General features: G+C 40.3%; 1 protein-coding gene across 1 annotated transcript; it reads right to left on the reverse strand.

Annotated features, from left to right (window-relative positions):
• Positions 1-1,767: 1,767 nt before the first annotated feature.
• Positions 1,768-18,011, reverse strand: LOC118122349 (transmembrane protein 164). The gene is made up of 6 exons (XM_035179025.2): positions 17,125-18,011; positions 11,900-11,949; positions 9,704-9,770; positions 8,160-8,238; positions 4,775-4,875; positions 1,768-3,248 (listed from the first exon to the last, which is right to left on the reverse strand). The coding sequence occupies exons 1-6, from the start codon at positions 17,560-17,562 to the stop codon at positions 3,042-3,044; spliced, it is 942 nt and encodes a 313-aa protein (XP_035034916.1). The 5' UTR covers positions 17,563-18,011; the 3' UTR covers positions 1,768-3,041.
• Positions 18,012-22,786: the final 4,775 nt, after the last annotated feature.

Below are 22,786 nucleotides of genomic sequence, written 5' to 3' on the forward strand. Positions count from 1 at the left end.
TGGACTTTTGTGCAATGTTTTCTTGCTCACAAACAAATGCCAACAAACAAAGGGATAGGGGTGAAAACATAACCTTCCTGAGCGGAGGAAACAATGGAGCCTGATCCTATAAAAGAAACATAGTGATTCCCTGTGATGTGGATGTTTCTGAATCTGCACAGACACTTGAAATGAAGAGCAGCATATTTCAACATTTTTCTATTCTTAATTCACCATCACCCCGAGGCCTCCTTGCAGCCGCTGCAGTGTTTTAAGTCGACCTCCTCTCTTGACAGTCTGAAGAGATGCGGTGCTATAGGCCTGTGAAAACACTCAGCGCACTTCATTCAATACGCTCCTCTTTCGAGCTCGTAGACCCCGTCTGGCCTTACAGAAAACAACAAAGCCAAACATACGGTGCAAAAACACTGTATGAGTCATGCAACTTGGCATCTGTGTCATAGTTGTGTTGTGGTGAGGTGGGCAGCTATTTGAGGAGTAGCATGACAGTTTGGGAAATACACGTTTGCTTTCTCTCTCTCTTATTGGAAGTTAGATGACACGACCCTGCTTGCTCTACGAAGCAGGAGCCAGCAGCTGGTTAGCTTAGTGTAAGTCATAGCCTGTATAGAAAGATGGATGACATGGCTGAGTCCCAAATATGTAGCCAATGCGTCTTGATCACCCCCTGGTGGCTGTCTGCAGTACAGGTCATAAAACCCACCTTCCACCCACCTTAGAGCAAACTAAAAAAGTCAGAATACAAATTTAAGAACATTCTCTCAAAGATGGTTTGTGTCATTTTTAGGTAGTTCTAATCAAACCTATGTAGGTCCAGATGTTCATTTCTCTGGTAAGTGTTTGAATTAGTTATTTGATGCTATAATAACAGGTGAAACGTGATGATTGACAGCTACGATTGGACAAACGTGTGTCTTGGAGGCTCCATCCTCTGCTGTACAGCGCAGAATCTGGCTCCAAATGATGTCATCGGCGCAATATGGCAGTGTTCGAATCCAGGATGTTTTGGCCTCTTTTTTGGATAGTGGGAGGAAGTGGAGACGCGTCGGCCATCTTTATATTCAGTCTATGATAAAGGCTGGCACCAGCTAGCCTGGCTCTGCTTAAACAAAACCTTCTAGCCTAGTCCTCTAGCACATGTAAAGCTGTTTGGTTAACACGTTAAGGGTTATATCAAATTTGTTTAATCTATACAAAAAAGCAATAACAAAAAAAACCCCTACAAAAAGTCACTAACCCTAGTAAAGAAATAACCCAGACCACCAAATTGGTTTCATGCTTTTGTACAGATCAAAGAACAATACATAGCTTTATAGGCACTAGTAGATGTTTTTTTTTTTTTTATCTAAACACTCTGCAAGATAGGGATTGTGCGAATTTCCCAAAACATCAGGTTGTTCAGTAACTTCCGTCACTTGTAGCATTTACAGTACTTAATACATGGCTGTTCTATATATCCGTTATCAGTACGAGCTATTTCATCCAATATTTGCAATAATCCCATGTGTGTTTGCATCTTATTTATACACTCATTAAATACGTGTAATTTCAGTTGTAGATTTCTTTTCTTTTACAGTGCTTTTATTTCTACTTAGGAAACTATAGCATTAATATGTATATTTGTGAGCTGCATGCTTTGTTCACTGTGCCAGTGGAAACAAAATAAGTCTTCAAAAGTTACAAGTTTTAAGTCTTTAAACTGCATGTATTCAACATTACAAAATCCACCTTGAACATGGTTCGAAAAGATGCTACATTTCCACGAGAAGTGGTCGACATCACTTTTATTCTCAATACAGAACATACACTTGAACCGATAAAAATACAAAACTTTGTCTTATCCCTTCTTTACAGTGAAGTACAATAATATGCTACAGTAATAAACACATCCCTCATAATTGAAATGTTATACCCAGACTGACATTTTTCAATCATCATCAGCTAATACTTTCTCTCACATGGATAGTCAATATATGACTCAAATTGATCTCATAAAGATCATTTGATGCAATTTGTTAAAAAACTGAGGTCGTGATTTGTTGCGAATATGGTGGTGGAGTGAATTCAGGATGCTTTGGAAGATTAAGCAACAAATTGTATTCAAGTGTCATTATGCATGAATCCAGCCCAGAAACATTTCAAGTTCTCCACACATTCATTCAACTCACTGAAATCTATACTTCACTGAACGTGGTCCGACATCACCGGGAAATAAAAGACAAAAACAACATGTCCTCCTTGGTGGGAGGTAATAACATCCCGGTGTAGATCCACAAATCCTCATTCATCACTAGGAGTCTCAGCATGTAATACATCCTCATGTCCCCAGATTACCACAATTGGAATGATCAGAACGGGGGGGAAACAGAAACACAGAAGAGGCCATTGAACAGCGATGCGTTCACTACCTGTCCATGTGTGTGATGAAGTGAGAACAGGGGGACGCCATAAATAAGTTTGGTTTTTTTTTTTCAGTCATGACAACACTGAGAAGTGATCATACGTGTCGAACAAAAATCCTCCAACCGAACGAGCAATAACGTTTACGACAGCTCACATTTACAATCTTGAGACAAATAAAATGGCAGCTTTACTAACATAACAAAGATCTAGCGTAAAGAGGTAAAGAAATGAAAGTGTAACAACTGCAGATCAGTAGTGACATTTTCGGTGACTCCCATTTCTCTGTCACAACGGTTAGAAAAAGGCAGCTTGGGAAATCATCCACAAATTCACTTACATATCTCTGGAAATGGTATTTCCAAGCAAGGCTAGCTCTGGCAAACTCAACAACGCTAACTACCAGCCTTAGAAGTCCTATTATGTTTGTCCATGCAAGTATGTATGTATGTATGCAAGCCAACTACAACACTAAAAGAATGACACATTGATTCACTGGCCCTGAAATGCTCACGAGTTTCAGTAAAACAGATGGTTAAATCTAAAAAGATGCATTAAAATGTTGCTTTAAAAAAGAAAGAAATCTGGATGAGCAGGCATTTAGAGTGAAAGGCTAGGTCTGTGTGCATCTTTGCGAACATTCAGTCGACTTTCTTGCTGCGCAGTCGGAGCGCGTCCAGCAGGTATCTGCAGACGGAGCCGGTGTGCTGCGACAGGAGCGTGAGGACCTTCCCGTGAACGAGGGTCAGCAGGGTCTGGTGGCCCGTCGCCCAAACCCGGTACCAAGGCCCGTAAAAGGGGTCGGACACCGCCGGGCACAGCATGTTGTTCAGGTTGACCTCAGTCGCCTGCAGGGGTCACAGACAGACAGACGGATTGAGTAAACACACGTCTTAATATAACATAATGCTAATTCTAGTGAGAATAATAAGTGCTACTCACTTGGATAATGAGTTTTTGCTAAATGTCATGGTTGAATTCCCTGCATACGTGTTATTAATTTCTGTTGGATTTCTGCTCTGCAAAACTATCAACTTAATGAGTTCAGTCAGTAAATGCTCTATTATTCAATGTGTGACTGCAGCCATTACTTTGCAGTCACAAGTTGGCATTAGTGGCTGTTTAATGTAGACTTATATATATTTTATAATAGTTTAAAATCTGTGGAGAAACACCTTCACATTACAACATTACACAATGAAACTCATTCTAAACTGACTTTGTGAAGCTAAAAACATTTATTAATCTGATTCAGTGTAAAGGTCTTCATGCGTCCATCTGAACTGCAGGACCAGAGGCCCGACCTGGGGCCGATACAAGTTCAGACTCATGTTTTATACAATCAGTCGAGCCCGAGTCGAGTGCGTTCTATCACCATGGGTACTGTGTCAGTTTAACATTATGTGTATAGTCGAGCTGACCCAAGTAGACCTGGCTAGCCAAGCCATCTTTAGTATACTACAGCAAAACTGCAAGACTGATTGTAAACGAGTCGTGTTAGTCACCGTGACAATACATGGACTTTAATCTGAAATCACACTTAAAGTAAGCCATGTTGCTGTTTCAATCAGCAAGAGTGGACTAACAGAAAACCTGGATGTATTTGATCAACTATCTTGGAGGATGGATTATATGCATCACTGCCAGGAGCAGAGGAGAAGGCCAAAACAGCCCTGACCCGCAGAGGCATCTCTGGGGGTGTCCTGTCGTTTCCAGTCAACAAGGTGTTAGCACCAGTTTGCATAAGTGTGTGTATGTGAATGTGTGTAAACTGTATATGTTCATGTGAACAGAGACCAAGGCTGATCTTAAATTATTGATCTTAGTACCATATTGTATTTAGGTCAGCCAATAGATAAATATCTCAAATATTGATATCAGCATTGGCCTCAAAAATCTAGTATCAATCAGGCTATGAATGCATTTATGCAGCATGTGTGCATGAGTATATATACATGTGCAAGAATGAATGTATATATCTTTGCATTGGGTATGTTTGCTTACTTATTTCTGGACTGTGCAGCATACGTGTTCTAATTCAGTGTCGTGAGATGGGTTTGTGCAATAAGCCGTCATATTTTCAGTCATTATTACAAATCTTTATTTTGAAACATTCATTCATTCATTAAAATGAATGAATGAATGTTTCATTATTACACCAATATATAAACTGATAAATACATCTCTCCACCACATTTCCCTTTCTTTGGATCAGTATAGTATTGGATAATATTAACATGTATTCCTGTTGATCACACCTCTATGTCCAAATAAACTTTATTCTCCATGGAAATGAAACCACTGACACTAGATGATGGCACATACTTTGCATAATGAAATGTCAAGCAATACCCAGCAGAGGGCTCCATCTTACCAGGCCAAGAACCTGCAAGAAGAGGAAGTGGTAGAGGAACAGCAGGCCCGTGGCGAGGAGTGCCCACCACATGTCCCCGAGAGGCTCAGGCTTGTATACACCTGCAGAAACAAACACACACATCTGTTTGTAAAACATCTGGGAGAGCGCATTTCAAAAACATCTGAACCTGAACTCTGAGTCAAAGAACCCTAAAATGGGAAACTTTTCAGATCAGCTTTTCAGACGTAGTTTTGCCAACTGAGTATATCCGGGCTGAGTAAAGAGTAAGTGTGTGTGTGTGTGTGTGTGTGTGTGTGTGGTGAATAAAAAAAATGGAAGTGATTCGGCCATTCGCTGTGGCAGTGGGTAAATAAAGAGCACAGCCTCCATTTTAATCCAGCAGAGCCAGACAGATTAATGTGCAACAGCAGTGAAAGAGCTGGAGGGACAAATCTATAAACTTCATTCAGCACAGGCCAGAACACCTGCTGCTTTTTAGATTCAACATTTAAATGTATTTCTTCATCTGAAACCAGACAACATTATAATGGAGTATTAGGGCTTTTCCCCCCCCGAGAATAATGTTGTAATCTAATGAGGAAAATAGTCATAACAGAAACAGACTGCAAGGCACCATTACCAAACAGACAACTTCCCTCAAATCTGTGTGGTTCTGTTTCTGGATTAGACCACGGTTCTTGCGCAGTCTTTTGAAAGACCCGATACTTATGATAATGTGGTGCTGTTGTGACAAAAGATGAAGTATAACTTAGCAAGATGCTTCACATTCCTCATGACAACACAGGTAACAGGCTGATCTTCTGATATTTGTCCTATAAAATGACATGCAGCCTAAAATTATTTTTCCTTTATGTGGCCCTAATACTACAACGTGTACAACGTGCTGCTGGCAGCAGAACATGGAAATATGAATCAGACAGACGGGACAGTTTGTTTATAGATAGTCTGACTCACTTTTGAGTTTGGTGATTAGCAGTTAAAAGTGAGTGGACATTTTTAGAAATCTATTTAACATTTTAAATCTTGCTCAGCAGCCTTTAACTGTTGTTTTTTAACATGCACTAAATGCTATCATTGTAACTGAAATGTTACAAGACTATATGTAGTTTATATGTAAAAACTTACTTTTAAAGTACATTTTGTCCAGTTGTGTTGAACTTTACAGTGATCATTGCACGGTGCAAGGGAAATGACAGACAACCTGACATTGTTGTCTCAGTTACTTCACACTGATGACTGACAGCTCATAATAAAAGCCGCACTGTTAGTCAGCATGGGTTTTGGGTAACAAATGAGTGTCGAATAGGTAAATGCAAATCCATGGGTTTTGACATTTGCATGGTTAGTGGCTGTATGAAAAAGGAAATTAAAACACACCCATTTGACGGGAGGTAACAGTAGGAACCTGGGTTTGTTGAAGAAAACCTGAAAGCAACTCGAGCCGTTCGGCTTCAAAGTGACTGCAGTAACACAAAACCCAGAGTTTCCACCTCATCCCTGGGTTGAACAGACTTTTTTTCTTGAATTCCTCTTTGTCAGTTGAAAAGAGCGCAAACACACAGGATGCGTGTTCTGTGACAACACTAAAGAACAAAATACTGTTTCCCTTCACATACAAGTCGAATCAAAAGACACAAACACTGTGAACCAGTAACAGGATGTGGTGTCAAACTGGCTTTTCCGGTTTCCTCACTGCTGACATTGGTTACAGCACAGTGAGGAAATATAAAATGTGTACCTGCTGGTCATTGTAATCCGAGCATTAAATATTTTCTTTTGTTTGGGTCCAGTGTTGTGACACTAATGAAGAATGGGATGAGTTTTGGTTAACATGCAACACCCTAGATAATTCTCTCTGTCATTGACCTGACTTCTATTCTAATACACTTAAAATCAACAATAAACCCTGTAAAATGTGACATGTTATTCAAAGCTGTCCCGTCCTTGTTCTTGTGGGCTGTGTAGAAACCTTTAATCATTTCACCTATGTCCTGGTCCACATTTACAACACGTTTAAAGCTGGGAGCTGCCCGACGCAACATCTGTCCTCCTGCCTTTGCCCCTCGGTGACTCTGAGGGCACCTGGACAGCTGTTTCTCAGAGACAACCAGCCAACATGCATCTGCTACCATTTGTGGAACCTGGAGACATTGCAAGTTTGTGCCCTTCAAGACACGATCCAGCAGTCGGATTTAGTTCACTTCATATCAAAATGCAGTATGCAGAATAATAACTGCACAAGTGTTGTATATCATATCTGAACGTTAGGTAAGCTGTTTTCTGCACCACTGTTTATAAACATCTAGAAAATCAGTTGGTACAAAAATTATTGAGCACATTATCTTTTTTCATGAATTGTATAATGAATATATTTTGTCGATACTTCTTTCCTCTATCTAACAATACTTAATAATCTAAATCTAATGACATTTAAAAAAAAGAACACGTCTTTTTAAAATAGCTTCCCATTTGTGATTTGGAAGCTGGTGAAAGGAGAACTCAGGCAGCAGCTGATGTCTTATGCAGAAGATTTTAATGTAGACTTGACGCATCAAGGAGACCAGAAGGTGGAACAATATACAAACGCCAACAAGTCTGAAGATGTCTCCCAAAGCATCTCAATTTATCTCCCTCACCTTGCGTCACCCATCCCAACCGCGCATCCACGAAAGCACGCATATCTAACCTTTACATCTAGCCACTGATGTAATACGCAAAAGAATTGGAGTTGGTGCCTCTCTGTCTGGGCATCTGAATTAGATATGAAAGTCTATGAGCGTAGATATTACAATGTACTGCTAGTTGGCCCTTTATCTATAACCTGACCTTGGGTGCTGCCAGGAGAGAAGGGAGTATCTGTGGAATGAGTCTGTCTGTAGTCTCTTCATGGTGAACAGATTTACTGTATAATTAAATGATATAATAATACATAACTCATACATACACAGTCACATCAGTCCCACTTTTAGTTAACAAAAGCTGTAAATCTTTAAACTGCAAGTCTAATGATCTCTGCCTCCTGTAGCTCTAACCACAGGAGGAATAAAATCTCTCCTTCCCATTTAAATTAATAACTTTAACTTTGGAAGACACAGTTGAGCAACACAAGGTTTTATGTTTGCTCTTCAGTAGCATGAAGCTCATGTAGACAGAGCAGCAACACATAGAATAAACAGAGCTTTGAAGATTAAATAGGCAGCAACAGTCAACACGACAGAACGCACACAGAAAGAGCCAGTACCAACAAAAGGGAATCCATGCACAGAGAAAGGTGTCATGGTAATATAAGCTTGCTTGTTTGGCACGTGAAAGGTATTTCTTCATGTGTGTCAATGAAATGGAGATAGAACAGGGGGAGCAGACAAAATGAATGTAATCCTACCTCCTTTCCTGAACAGATAAAGAGGCACCAGGTACAGCATGGAGTGCTGGATGTAGTAGATCTCCTTCTCAAACGGAAGCTGTGGAGAGAATGTAACGTTTCATTTCTGTGAAGATTCTCAGTCACAGAGTTTTACATGTGTACATTTACACCTGGATTTGCTTGTGTTTCTTGAAGACATTCACACAGTGACTCTGGCGCACAAATCTACCCTGCCTGTGCTTAGATTTCCTGCTCTCCAGCTACACAATTCTTCCAAAAGATGTTCCCTCATTTGGTTTTTTGATGATGACGGTGGAGAAAACTAATTCGCCAGTCCTAAATCTCCCGCAGGTGTTCAATTAGGGTGAGATCTGGTGATTGTTAAGGTCATAGAATATGATTCACATAACTTTTATACAGATCAAACCATCCAGCGACACGTTTACATTCTTCGGCTTAGTCTTAAACCTGCAGACACACCTCCTGCACTCGGTCTGTGTGACCTCAGACCAGAATTTACAAGCAGAGAGGAAGTCAGGCTTGATGTGACTCATCCTATTCTACTGCGAGTGAAAAGATGTCACGAGAGGGTTTGACTACCTGATCACAGAGAGCACTATGTGACTTAGGATCAGCAGAACACTCAACCTCTTTTAAATCTAACAAGAAAATTAAGGAATATATAGAAAAATACAGATTACATTTTTTTTATATCAGTGACAAATTAGCTGGTTTAGCCACTGTGTGACTTATTAATAAAAATTAAAAAATAAACGGCACGACTGCAGACACTTATTAATGGTGTTATAAAAAAATATATAATTCAACATGCGTCTGCACAGTCAGGTCAGAGATCAGTATTTTTAATGAATAAAAATTATTAAATTATTCTCTGTAAATGTGAACCATTAAGGATTACACTTAATGGTCTTACAAGACTTAAAAATTCATGTGGATCTGATGGATGCTGCCTTTCAGTTAACGTTAAATCAGATTAGCATTCAGTCCCCACAGTTGTGTTTTCTATATCTGTGGTGAAAACTGATAAAGTGCAAGCAGACATATGACATAATGTTCATGGATGTTAAAAAACGTTATGTGAAGGCATACTTCATATGTCTGAGATCTGTCGCTGATAATGAAATAGAGTTGAGGCCGAAAACTTTACCTTTACTTCGGTGTATGTATATACATATATAATTAAGTTCGAACTGTCCAAACTCCACGAAAACATTTCCATCATTTATCAAACTTTACGCTACCAGGGTTTGACATTTTGTTAGAATTTGTTCTTTAGATTCGTGCTCTTGTAGAGACTAGACGTATTTAAACTTCACATTCATATAAATGTCACTTTTTTAGACAAGAAGAAGATAAAATGTCACAAGTTAGTCTCCAAAACGTATCACAGCTAAGGGGGTAGAACTTGCTCTCTTGTTGAGCTGTCAGAAAAGTGAGAAATAGGGATAATGAAGAAGAAACCGTCCTTATTAACTTCAGAAACAGAACAAAGGCTTGAAGAGGGAAATGTGTGAATGAGATTTCCAGTGCTGGTTACTTACCAGTCTGGTGTTGACGACAGGGAACATTAAAGCCAGTAGCGCACCGTTCAACATGTGGACCTGCAGCCTGAAAACACACAGAGGAAAACATTAACCAAGGATATTGACAAATGACCATTTAACATGTCAGTCAACCCCACCTCTGTCTGAGACCACCAGGAAACTTTCAACAACCTTTTTCTACGTTGCATGCATCATTGCATTACAGACATATTAGTAGTATGGTGATAAGAACACTTTTGAAAACGGCCCAAATATCCTCACTTTCCTAAAATGTCCTCACTACGTAAATTCTATGCTCAAAATGGTCCTCACAAAGATACAAGTACAAGTGCACACACACAGAGGGTGTGTGATGTTTGTTTAGTTAACTTCTGACCGTCAAACACGAGGATAAATGCCCCTTTTAACCAAGGATCATTCACAGAGGCACCATCAATAAAAACCCAGGAGTTTATGTGTCAAAGTCTAGACCTTCATCTTAACTCCTCTGACTGCTCTTTTTGTCAAATGAGCCAAAACAACTGTTGTGACAGCTAAGGTCACTGGGAAAACAGCAGCGTTGTCGGAGTGTCAGATTAAATAAACTCAGCAGTCACTCTCAAGGGCCTCCTGAACCCGTCTGGAGAAACAGCCCCGCTTCATTCAAATTCACATTCACTATACGTTTATTGATCAGTAGCACTCTTGGCCGACTATTTCTCCCCTGCTCAATGACTATGTTTAAAAAATGAAGTTCTTATTAACACTTTTTGGTATGAGGAAGTTCTCTCTGTCCCGATCAATACTTGGGCCGAGACATGAATCACTGATGCTGTTGTGCTGTGGGAGGAAATAGGCATTTACCATCAAATATGAATCAGTATAAACAAACAATTATACCATCATATTGACTTTTCCAGAGCTCCACGTGTATCCACGTATGATATCATTTATTGTTAGCAATAATACATTTTAAGTTCGGTTCAGGCCTGGATCTAGATTGCTGATATTGGGGGACACAGTGGACTTAGTGTTGAGAGTTTTTCCAAGTTTGAAAGAACGTGTCACAATAGGAAATTCAACCAAGCCGTGGTATAATAATAATAATAATTATTATTATTTATTTTTTACACGTCACACGCACAGAGCTCCACCAAACCTCCTGCGCAGCACACATGCAGGTGATGAGTTCCAGTAAGGAAGCTGTGAATGGATGACGCTGTAATTAAACACGCCACTGAAGATTATTTTTAATGATACAGATGTAATTAATGTTAAAAACAAGTTCAACAGCCTGGTTTGTTTTAGTAAATGAACAAACTGCAAACACTTGGAGACTTTGGCTTGGTTGTCCTCTGTGTAGTGTTTATTTTTTATCAGAGAATCATTTTTTCAAACCCAGCCCCTGTGTCCCACCAGCAATTCAGAAATCAGGAAATTCTGACAGGGCGAATAAATTAAACGTAATTGTCAGATTCAAATGGCACCGAATAAAGTTGACCAATTGGGTGGGCATTGATCACCCCTGCCAACTTCTAGATCCAGGCCTAGTTGTGGTTGGATGAAGAGCTGTGGGCGGCTGACTGCAGCCTTTAGAAAGGATAGAGACTCCGGTTACCGAGCCTTTAATGTTGTGTGTTTTCGTAAAACTTCTCAGACTCTTGTTTTATTTTTTAGCAGGATACTTTATGGCCATTTCAGGTGAGACACAGCTTCAGACTCCCATGGGCTACGGCAACAGAAAGTGACCCTGCTGGTTTTTTTCTGTGTAAATTCCACATCGTGTTCCCTCCGGCAAGAACACAGTCATTTCTCCTGAATAATTAACTGCCCGGACCTGAGCAGTCGTTGAGGAGAGGAGACCATAAAGCCCAGTGAATCCATTACAACGAAAACCGTGAAAACCCAATTTACTCTGTAGAAGTGCACAGGTAATTGCAATCAATGAGGCAATTGTTTTTATATGAAAATAAAATCCATCTTCAATTGTGGTGTGTCGGCCCAATCATTTTATATTGCATTCAAAATTTACAGCCGTGACTGCTACCTACAACTGCAGGTTGAAATGAGGGCAGATGACCCAAAGATGTGAGGAACTGTGAGTCCGGTTATAATCAGCACTTTAGCATGACTACAGATGTTTATTGCCAAAATACATGGTGGCATATAACAGAGACCAAAGCCAGACATGAGCCATGGTGTAAATGTACTCACCTAAATACAACCATTGCTGTTTTACCCGGCGGGCAGGCCAGCAGGAAGATCTGTGAAGAAAGCACAGAGAAAAATGAGAAACTGCATTATCACAGTAAATTCAGAGTCATTGTTGAACAGCTTCAATGCTCCAAGAGCTTCCGGTGCTCATTGCTGGAAGTAATGAAAATGTACGAATTACTTGAACAATTATTAATAATATAAGAACAGGAGCCCTGAACAGAGCATCCCTCTGGCAACTGTCAAGTTCTATGTGCCTCGAAAAACAAGAAAAACAAAATGCAGAACTGAGACTGAGGAGGATTGAAACATAATTTAAGTAGAAACTGGAAACGTCTTTGTGCGTTTAGTTATTTCAAGACTCTTTTAGTAGATCTCCACCAGGAAGAAGAGATCCTGGGATCTGAGCAGATGTTCATCAGTTTCACAGTTTTACTGCAAACTCCTTGCATATGTCGGATTCAAATTCACTACATCGGAAACATGAGTGTGAGCTAAATGGATTAGTCTCTTTGTAAAGGTAAAGGTAGTAGAATGATTAGAAATGATGTGAATCTGAAAAGTCGGCCAAAAGTTTGGATTATTCACACCAAGACCATTTTTGAGCTATCTTGTTCGTTTTGTATGGGACTCATTTGATTCACTACCAAACCAATCGTCACTTTATTACATCAAGACTTTACAGTGCGTGGTAAAATGTTGGGGGTTAGCATTTCCTGCTTGTACTCTGATCACTGCTAAATAGGCCATGTGCTTGAACAGAATTTGACCTCCATTTTATTATGTGCTAAAACAAAATGAAATAGGTTTAAAACATTAAACTAAATACAACATATCGAATACAAGACCCACTATTTTAGCTTCTAAATCTTTTCCAGGCCAGACTTTCTCAATGCTTGATGACAGTCAGGAGACAAACCAGCCTTGACTGTTGTTGCAGCATAAAAGACACTGTTAACTCTAATGGTGGTTTCTCTCTATTAATTTTACTACTGAAACATAAATTTGTACTGAGGTACAGCAGGACGAAACAGAGTGCCTACATCTTTCCTGTCCCCTGACATGGGCCTGCGAGGAAGACATGAATCTGAAACATGAGCAGGGGTAGTGTTGCATCAAAATATTTAGTATTTAATAAACATGCAGGTGACGACAGAGGGCTGCCAGAAAAGAAGTGAGTCCAGGCGACACTAATCTAACTGGGATAAACCTTGTCCAGAAAAATACTGGAACACCAAACTGTTTACCACACAAAACTGATATTTATGGTAATGGCTCTTTTTTGGGAGCTTAACCTTTCTTCACATTTTGGGCTTGTGTACTACAAACATAACAAAATTCAACAAAAAATATTTTTCATCAGTTCAAGAGCAATTTAAGGGTGAAAGCCCAGCTGTAGCTGCATAATAATCTCTAAAGATGTGAAGGGAAACTGTTGAAAAGTACTCAGCAGAACAATCTGTTCTGCTGGGTGTTAGCACTGCAGCTGATAAATGTGGCTATATGTAATGATAATGTAGTCTGGTGCACAGATACAGGATATTTGCACACAGCTTTATAACAACGTGGGGCTTCCATTTGGAGGCAAAAAGCAAAGCATAAAAGTTTGCTGCTGCTGTGTTATAGTGTTTCAAACTTCTATTTACTCCATTACAACCTGCTGAAGAAACGCCTGAGGAGGTTTTCTGCTGCCTGTCACAGTATTTATCCACATCCACCAACCAAATCTATCTATGAGAGGTTTAAATGATAAGTGTGACCAATCAGGATAGACTCCTGCTGGGATCTATGAGTCAGAAAGTTCACTTGATAGGGCGACTGTGTGTCTGATAGGAGCTTATCCACCATCGTGTATTAAAAAGGAAACTTCCAGCTCAGTTGAGAATCCCACATCAGGGGATGGGACGCTTGTATGAAGACACTATGACCCATCGTCCCTGAGCAGCCACAATGTTGGATAGCATTTCTACAGTAATGACCAATTCAAGTTAACACCACAAATCATGCTTATGATTATATTCACAGCAGAGTTTAATAATAGTGTTTGTAGCATCGTCATATGCCATCTGATTACTGGCACGTGACGATCACATCTTAGTTTCTTTGCGTGTAAGAAAAATCAAATAGAGATTTGCAGTTGTGACACTTTCATGGTACAGCTATAACAAAAGGTTTTGGGTTTTCAGTGTAAAGAGCCTTATATTTCACTTTTCAGCCAAAAATAAGGTTTCCCCAAATTAGGTTGTTGTTCATGTGCAGTATGGGACAGTTTTAATCTAATAAGTAAACATCAGTAGTCTAGAACGATTTAGCAATAACACTGACATTGATCTTCAATCCAAAATAGAATAATAACAGACTATAACCTGCTGCAGCATAGCAACACAGTCAAGTGACTTTATTCTTTTTAGCAGCTCACTGGTGAAGTAGATGCAGATTATTCAAGGCCTGTAGTAACTTCAGCTACAGCTAGGGTTGCAAAGGGGCGGAAAATTTCCATGGGAAGTTAAGCTCGGGAATTTTGACACTTTTTTTGCAAATGTTAGCTTATAACAGGTAACTTAAATGTAGTTGAAAACAAGACTAGGCAAGCCTAGCTCAGCTGGAACCTGGATGCAGCTAGTTGGGAACATTGTCTGCCAGAAACGTAAACCTATGACTTTCTGTTGTTTTTGAACGTCTTTGTCACTTGTTACACTGAAGCCATGTTCATTTTAATACCAAGTTTATTTGTATACAGTAGGCTAACTTTTTACAGCAGTGAGAGTAGGATGTATGCATGTCCACACAAAAGTACACCATCCCCTCGATTACTCGCGGCTGTTGGGGTCCATCAAAAAAGCGCGAGTTGGGCTACTTATCAAAAATAAAAGTAATTACCGCAAATTAAAGGCTGAGCAATAAAAACGTCATTCAAAACTCTATTTTAAAGATGTATGGAATGCAGCACACGCTGTGTTTCTTTGAAAAGGATGTAGCTAGCTATTGTAAACCAAATTGACAGAATTAATGGATTGTTTTATTTTTCTCTCAACCTGACATGATCAAATGCGTCAAATGAAAGTCCGAAGTCCTCTTGTCCGAGAAAGCACGCTGTATCCATTATTGATTGACAACGCAAACAGGGGACTGTATTTATAGTCCACAGGAACAAAATTGTCTTGCTGGCAAGTGGCTAACGTTAGCAATTCTAGATCTTGCAGCATGATCTTGGTTAAAACATCCAAGATCATGGTTGATCATGGTCGATGACATCAACATCGCTTTCTCCTCCGCTGAGCCACAGGAGACATTTAACACCTGTGAACTACTTCCCATTAACTGACGTTTATGTGTAAAACTACTTCCCCTTTGCACTTTACATCCATTTCCTCCAAAGTAAAAATATATTCAGAAACCACCAAGATCACAGAGACGGTAGAGTTCTACTCACAAATGGATTAAGTCAAAAATGTAATTAGAAATGTTTGCATGCATGTCTGCTTATGACAAAACAAAATGTTTATATTTATGTCTGTATATGACAAGGTAAATACAGTTAGTATAAATTACCCCAAAGTTTCCAGTTTATTCCCATTAATTCCCGTATATTCCCGTTAATTCCCATGGAAAGTTTCCAACTTTGAATATTCCCGGAATTTTGCAACCCTAGCTACAGCATCACCTAATTCTGCACATCTCAACAAGCACCATGGATAACTCTTTACAGGGGCCCACATACATAAGTGTGAGTGTGCATGGGTGGTCATGGGTATGTGTAGGTGTGTATATTTGTTTGTGGTTATTTTGCCTATTTGATTCCCAGGCTTATGTAATTACATGTGTGCATTATCCTTTTGTCTACTTAAAAAAAGGAATCCTTAATCCGTGTTTGTTTTCCTCACGTGCAACAGATTAAAATTGTGCCACACCCTCCTACTGCAGATCCAGCAGCTCTGATGAAGACTTGGTGAGTGGAGTCCGAACTTACGAGTCGAAAGAAATCGATTTAAAACAATCAAACGGACACATCCTCAGAAACATGACCTCTATTGAGCTGTCAACTATTCAAAACATGTATTAATCCTTATTCCAGTCCACTCGTGGGAGGAATCCTTGAGGTGCGCCACCAAGCGTCAAGCGTACACACTTACATCACTTTCAACAGAGCAAGAATGGATTCCACACTTTCTGCTCCACCTCTTTCTGTGACATCTCACACATACAAGCTCCAGCAAGTCCCTGGCCTGGTTCCCTGTGATGAGTAAAGACCTGGAAAGAACCCCTGCTGTGCCGCTCTGTCGATAGAAACAACACCATCCTGATACCCACTTTCAGAAAAGAGAGAGAGAAACTGTACCACAATTCATACTGTTCCGATCACATTCACAAGGAATTACCTGCGGTGGATTATCTAAACCTTGGTCAACATTTATTGGGGACATTTTGCTGCCATCAGTCATTTCTTCATCACAGCCAGTAATTTATCAATGTCCCCTGGCTATCACACCACGTCGGCGTAGAATTAAATAATATCAATATTACGCGTTCCCCATATTTCATGAGTACGATCCGACACATTAAAGCGCAGTCGGCAGTGACCTGTAACCGTGTCATGGCGTGTTCGACCGTGCACCGTGAAGGACGAGATAAACACAGGGTGTCAAACACGCAGGTGCTGTGCCTTCTTACAGCAGCAGCGCACAAGGGCCAATGAGAAATTTAGTGCCACTTGGGGCGAGACCAAATTAAAGTCAAGACAACAAAACTATAAACATCCATTTGCATTTTCTACAGGTGAATCATTAAATTCTGGGCAGTTATAAATGCAGCTGCTCCTTTGTGGTTTCAACACTTCCTCTTTCAGTCATAAAAAAAAAAATCGTTTTTATAGCCAGGTTTTGATGTGGACCCTTGTCTGAGCAGGTGATGAGGGCAAAAAAAAAAAACTTTGAAAACTTTTGTACTACAGTGTCCTGTTGTGTGGGGCTCATGTGAAAAGCCTGTTGATGTGTAACTCAAGGAAAGAGAGAGAGAGAGAGCACTTCAGGTAACACTGGTTGGAAAACACAAATCGGGTTGTGGGCTCAGCTGAGATCACACTTATTAAAACAGTGTCATCACATCATGCGGGACATCGCATTGTAGATCATGGCCATCAGTCAACTCTGTCAGTGTGTTTGGGAAAGTTGGAGTATATGAAATATGTGTAAATCTCATGGCAACAACTCAAGTGTCATCCTCACCTGGACCATGGTCACGACGTGGCACGGGTTCAGCAGATAAATCACAGTCTTGGTGGCGAACTTGAACCCGACCTCCACCCCAAAAGTCATGCAGAGGGCGACCAGCAACAGGTTCTTCCCCAGACTGTCCTCCTTCGCCCGGGTGCACTCCTTCCCCACCGCCCTGAGCTCCCTGGTCAGGTTGATCTTCCTCAGCGCCACGCCGATCTCCAGCAGGGAGATGAGGACGATCACCAGGCTCTCGCTGACCCGCTGCTGGGGCGCGAGGAAGGCGGCGCACTCGGGCCCCCCGTTGCCCTCGAACTTCGGGTCCACGCCGCCGTAGACCCAGTCCAGCAGGCTGTATATGTTATACCTGGACATATTCCTCTTCTCTTGTTGGAAAAGATACGAACAAGATGGGATGAACGACGTCACACTGACTTCTTGGCGAAACATGAACTGCGAGATGTGCCTTCTTTCGTAGCTCGTGTCGTGGTTCGGAGGTAGACATGTATCCACCGCCTCGACCTGTGTGTCTGTGTGTGTGTGTGTGTGTGTGTGTGTGTGTGTAGCTAGCTAACAACACCTCATCCACAGACGTGCCGGGGAACTTCAGCTAGCAGCAGCTGTAGTCAAGACTCCCTCGTAGCTGCTGCTAGCCTCTCTGGACACTCACACAGGCACCGGCATGTTGTGAAGCACGGTTCCACTGTGGCTGCGTGTCCTCACTCATATCAGGCCAACGCGGGGCTTGCTGGGGGGAGTTGGGTGCGTTAGCATCGGTGCCGACACCGGGGAGGAAGCTAGCTTAGCCTAGCCTAGCTTACCAAGTCTACCTCCGTGGACTGAAGTGATGCTAACTGTTGCCCCGAGTTTGGCCTGGCAGGCTCCGCACAACTAAAGGGGGCAGGAAAGCTGCCCCGAGGCTGTGGAAAAGTCAGTTTCGTTTTTAAATATTTGCCCAAAACACATTTTCATCGTATTTCCTTTTCAGATTTTACGTGAACTCAGTTTCTTTTCATGTGATCCTTTTACTGTTTCTTACTTCATTTGATTCCGTCTTTTATCTGTGTGTTTTGTAACCATGTTTTAATTAATGCTATATAAATAAAGATTATTATTATTATTTGATAACTGGGGGAATTGCTATCTTTTTTTAACCAGGAACTGTACCAATAACTACAAGAAGTAACTACATGAATGTGAATGAATGAATGAAGGTTTTGCGCCGATTAAAAATGAGATATTGGGGCTAAATATACAATATAAAACGTTTCAGTTTACGCACAAATATAATTACGCAAGTGATATTCTAATAAAGTATTTACGAATAAAATGCACTTTTTGGGTAAAACTTTCGGTAAAATTTAACCCAACACAAGTTATACACGGCCTGAGAGTCAAATCTCCGGGCTTTATTTTTATTCCTGAACACACCACAGAGGACTCTGCGCTCAACACGTGACGATTGAAGATGGTACGTTCACTGAAAACCTGTAAAACCCCGTTGTGTTGAAGTAACAGACATTATTGTGGATGTATTCTACACCTCCATTGCTTCCACGGCTCCAGAGACGCATGTGTATCACTTTAATTTCACCCCACGTTGGAGTCATTTAAACACTACACCTTAATAGTTGTGTTAATAGGTTTCCTTCTCCACAGGGTGAGATATATAAAGTAAAGTCAGTCACTCGGTTCAATGCGCCACATGAAAATGATTCACAGATGGGATTCTTGGAAACAAGCTCTCTTGGGAGGAGTTCTGTACAATGATTTTCATCCTGTGTTCACCCACCCTCCCACATTGGTTAATAAAGTTTATGAATCACCGATGTAGGCAAGTTGCGCTTAAGGGAAATATGTATTATTCAATATTGTCGCTATGAATTCAAGGCCTAGTGCAGACCCTGTAAAACCAGCATACATCCTCACACAGGAAACTTATAACGACAGTAAACTCTTATAGAAAAACAGCTTTTATTGTGGCAACTGCAACTGAATGTACATAAAATGCTTTAACCCTGTTATTGAAAAATGCTGTACATGTCTATCTCTGACTGACAATGGTATGTGTTTGCCCGAGGGCACACTGCAATGTTGTTATCTGCACATCAAAGTTTTAAGGGATTCATGGAATTGAGACTTTAAAGGGGACCTTAAATTCTTTTTGAGCTGTTCCCTTTAATCATGGTAAATAATACATGTTGACGGCATGACTGGTATAACCATAAAACTAGTACAGCCATAAGACATTGGCTGTAAACACTCAGTATTTTCTGTGCACGTCAATAGTCCTAAATGAGAGAACCCTTGATTTCCATAGTGCACCATCAATATAAACATTGACAGTTTTATTGTAATGAAAATGTAAATATGAAAGCAATCGACAACTGTGGAGATTGCTTGTGGTAGCTGCATTTTTTTAGTCATATGCTGTGTTTTTTTGTTACACTTTTTGATTAGCTAATAAAAGTAGTAATTGTGGAACATCTTTATTCCTGTTGCAAGAAAACAGTCATAACAATGTTCACCCCTGTGTGTCTTTTTGGACTATTCTTGAAAATATGTAACACAAAAAGTAACTGGAGGTTAATGCATCACACGCATCCTCCAAACTATGGACAAAAATGATCAATGTCACAGCAATAGGAAGGCTGTACGATTTGGATGAAGATGGGACCCAAATGTTTCCTTAGAAATCGCTCCATTGTGTGTAAGGAGAAGGGAGACAAGTCTGATTGACGTGAAATACAAAATACTAACTTGCCAACACCAGCGTCCACAGAGAACTCATTTGTCAGCCTGTTTCCTCCACGCTCAAATGGCACCATGTTTCCACGATAGCAGGGGGTATTGACGTAAGCTCTCTTCACCGATTGGTTTGGGAAGCACTTCAGTATGGCAAATTTGTTTTTACAAACATGCGAGGGGGAGATGGAGTGGATTAAACAAGGGTGCAGGGAATGGACTGACATGGGTTCTCGAGGGAGGACAAAAGAGGAGAAGTGGATGCATCTAATGCGTTTCCCACAGCGCCTACTTTGGTTGGCCAATGCTCAGTTTTTGAGATAACCACACGCTGACATGATTCCATTAGCGTAGAGGTGTGGGTAGCACTGAGTGTAGTGCGGCACCCGTTTGAAAGCAGATCCAGCAATCTGAGTGCAAATGACTCTGTGGCGAAATGTTGTAATTGTGGCCAAAAGTGCTTTACTATGCACAGTAAGGGAGAAGATGACTCTCAGGGTGGGTTGTACTGGTGGTGTTGTAGCGTAGGTTTTCTAAATTAAAAAAATAAAAGAGCTGGGCGCCAGACAGGGCTTCTTCACCTGTCAACATTTTTTAATATATCCTGGTAAGAGCGTTAACCTGGATAGCTTATTTACTCAACTACAAAAGGAATCAAAGAAAAAGAAATCAACCAATCAATTCTGTTAATCAAATCAAATCAAATTAACAATCAAATCAAAGAGGTGTGATTCATAAACAGACAAAGAACTCATATTCACCAAAATATTCAGTAATCAATAGCAAACAAATTCATTTCCAAATAAGAAACATTAACCGTCCATTAAATAAACATACGAAAGAAGTGTCCATTAAGAGTTCATGGTGAGTATAGTCCGAGTTCAGATGAAGTGTGAGATTAAGGGTGTGGGGAGTGTGTTATGATATTCCATTCAGTTCATAATTTGATTAGTAAAGAGGGATATGTGTGTGTGTGTGGTTGTTGTAGAGGGGAGTTAGGGTCCAATGAAAAGGTAAAGTGAGGGAAATGTGTGGGTTTTTTTGTGGTCCTTTAATTTCCAGGTAGAGGGAAGATGAGGGGTGGATTTTCTAGAGGCAAACGGATTCGGTGAAGCCAGGAGAGTTTCAAAAGGGAGACTTAGCTTGTATGGTTCATCCAGGACGGAGGGGGATCACGTTCCAATCCGAGCAGGTTAGATGGGTTTTTAAAATCCACTTCAGGCTCCAGGGATCAGCTTCTTTGCCTCATGGGCCCAGGACGATTGTGAAGTAAATCCAACCGGTTCTTGGATCAACTTTCCAGAAACTAGTTTATCTTTTTTGTGATCTCCTTCCTACAGTTCCTCTCACTTCACATGCTTCCACTCCATGCTGCCTTTGTTTGATTTTCCCTCTCCTTTCTGGCTCACAGGTGTGTCCAACTTATCATCTCCCTCGCTCCTCCTTTTCCTGTTGAGGAGTAAAGGGCCATTCTGTCTGTTTTGGTTTTTCTCCTTTCTGCTACAGTGTAATGGGAAAATCTCACAATATTGTGCTTTATATGAAAATATGACATCTTGTTAATGACATGAATCTCTGGTAAATGCTCAGAGACGACTCATTAGGAAGAAAATATGTGAGTCAAAAATTAATAAATACAAAGGACAAGGTCATGACAGGTCATGCTCACAGTGATCCAACTATCCTGATGATTTCAACACAAACCTGTTATTTCATTTCATTCCTATGTAGATACAAATCCTTTTACCTTTTATATACAGTTGATGTTCTCAATTTGTTCTTGAGTGAAGGACCACCTTCAACAGAACATATCGTGGGGACCCCCCTCATTTACGTATCTTGTAATAATTTGAAACCTCTACTTGGTTATGAAAGAGAACAACACAAGATAATTATCTTAGGAATATATTAAACAATAGCAATATCTTCACCATGTCAACACAGAATAATCATATATCATCATCATTTTAATGGATAAATCAGGAAACTTTTCATGCAACCCCTGGCAGTGTGCCACAGCCCCCCACCTGAGAACCGTTGATTATAGAATCTTGTCTTTTCAAGGTTTTTGTACCACTGGTTTATATTTAATAAACAAGTGTCATCATGTGAGAGCTATACGACTCAAAAGTCACATTATTTTTGGCTCATATTTTCATCTTGAAAAGAAGAATATTAAAGAGATTCAACCTGGACGTCTCCAAAAAGGTTGCTGAGGCGAATCAGGCCTTCCTTCAGGAGTAAAGACACCGCTGACGTTTGAAAAGAAGATGTCTCACCAGCAGACTCTTTCCCACTGGCTGTTGCCTGTTAAAATAAAGATGATCCCATTTTCAGAATTTTTTTAAGAGACATTTTAATACAGCATGTTTTCGAACTCTCATAAGGGAAAACTGACTCTGGTTACAGGTTAAATGGCCTCACAGCATGTGATCCTTAGTTAAAAAAAAAAAATGAGTTGGCCTCCTTGCTTGAGATGCTAAATTCCTCCAGGAAAAAAAAGATTGGAGCGACTTAGTGAAATCAAGACCCTTAAGGTCTGGTGGAAAGAGGCCAATTAGTAGAAGATTGAGCAGGAACAGCTGGATGTGGAGGAAAAACTGCAGCACAGCCTCACTTATAGATGCTAAATATTTCTCAAGCTCTTTAATGAACTTAAAGTTTGCTTCTATAAATTCAAGCCTAGTTTGTCAGGAGAAACTGAAAGGAGAAGATGACGGCCTATGGAGAAATATGAATGCAATATTTCTGCTCGACAGCTCTCTCTGGGAAAAAGCTGTAATTTTCCACAGTTTTCACATGTGAGGAATAAATAATGTTGATGATTTAGTCTCTCAAAAATAAAATGTCACAGTACTTGTATGATGGAAACACTTGGAATTTGCTACTTGGATCTAGCTATAGAATGCAAATGATATTCGTTATTTCT

Source organism: Hippoglossus stenolepis, chromosome 15 (assembly GCF_022539355.2).
Source record: "Hippoglossus stenolepis isolate QCI-W04-F060 chromosome 15, HSTE1.2, whole genome shotgun sequence".
NCBI classification, from domain to species: Eukaryota; Metazoa; Chordata; class Actinopteri; order Pleuronectiformes; family Pleuronectidae; genus Hippoglossus; species Hippoglossus stenolepis.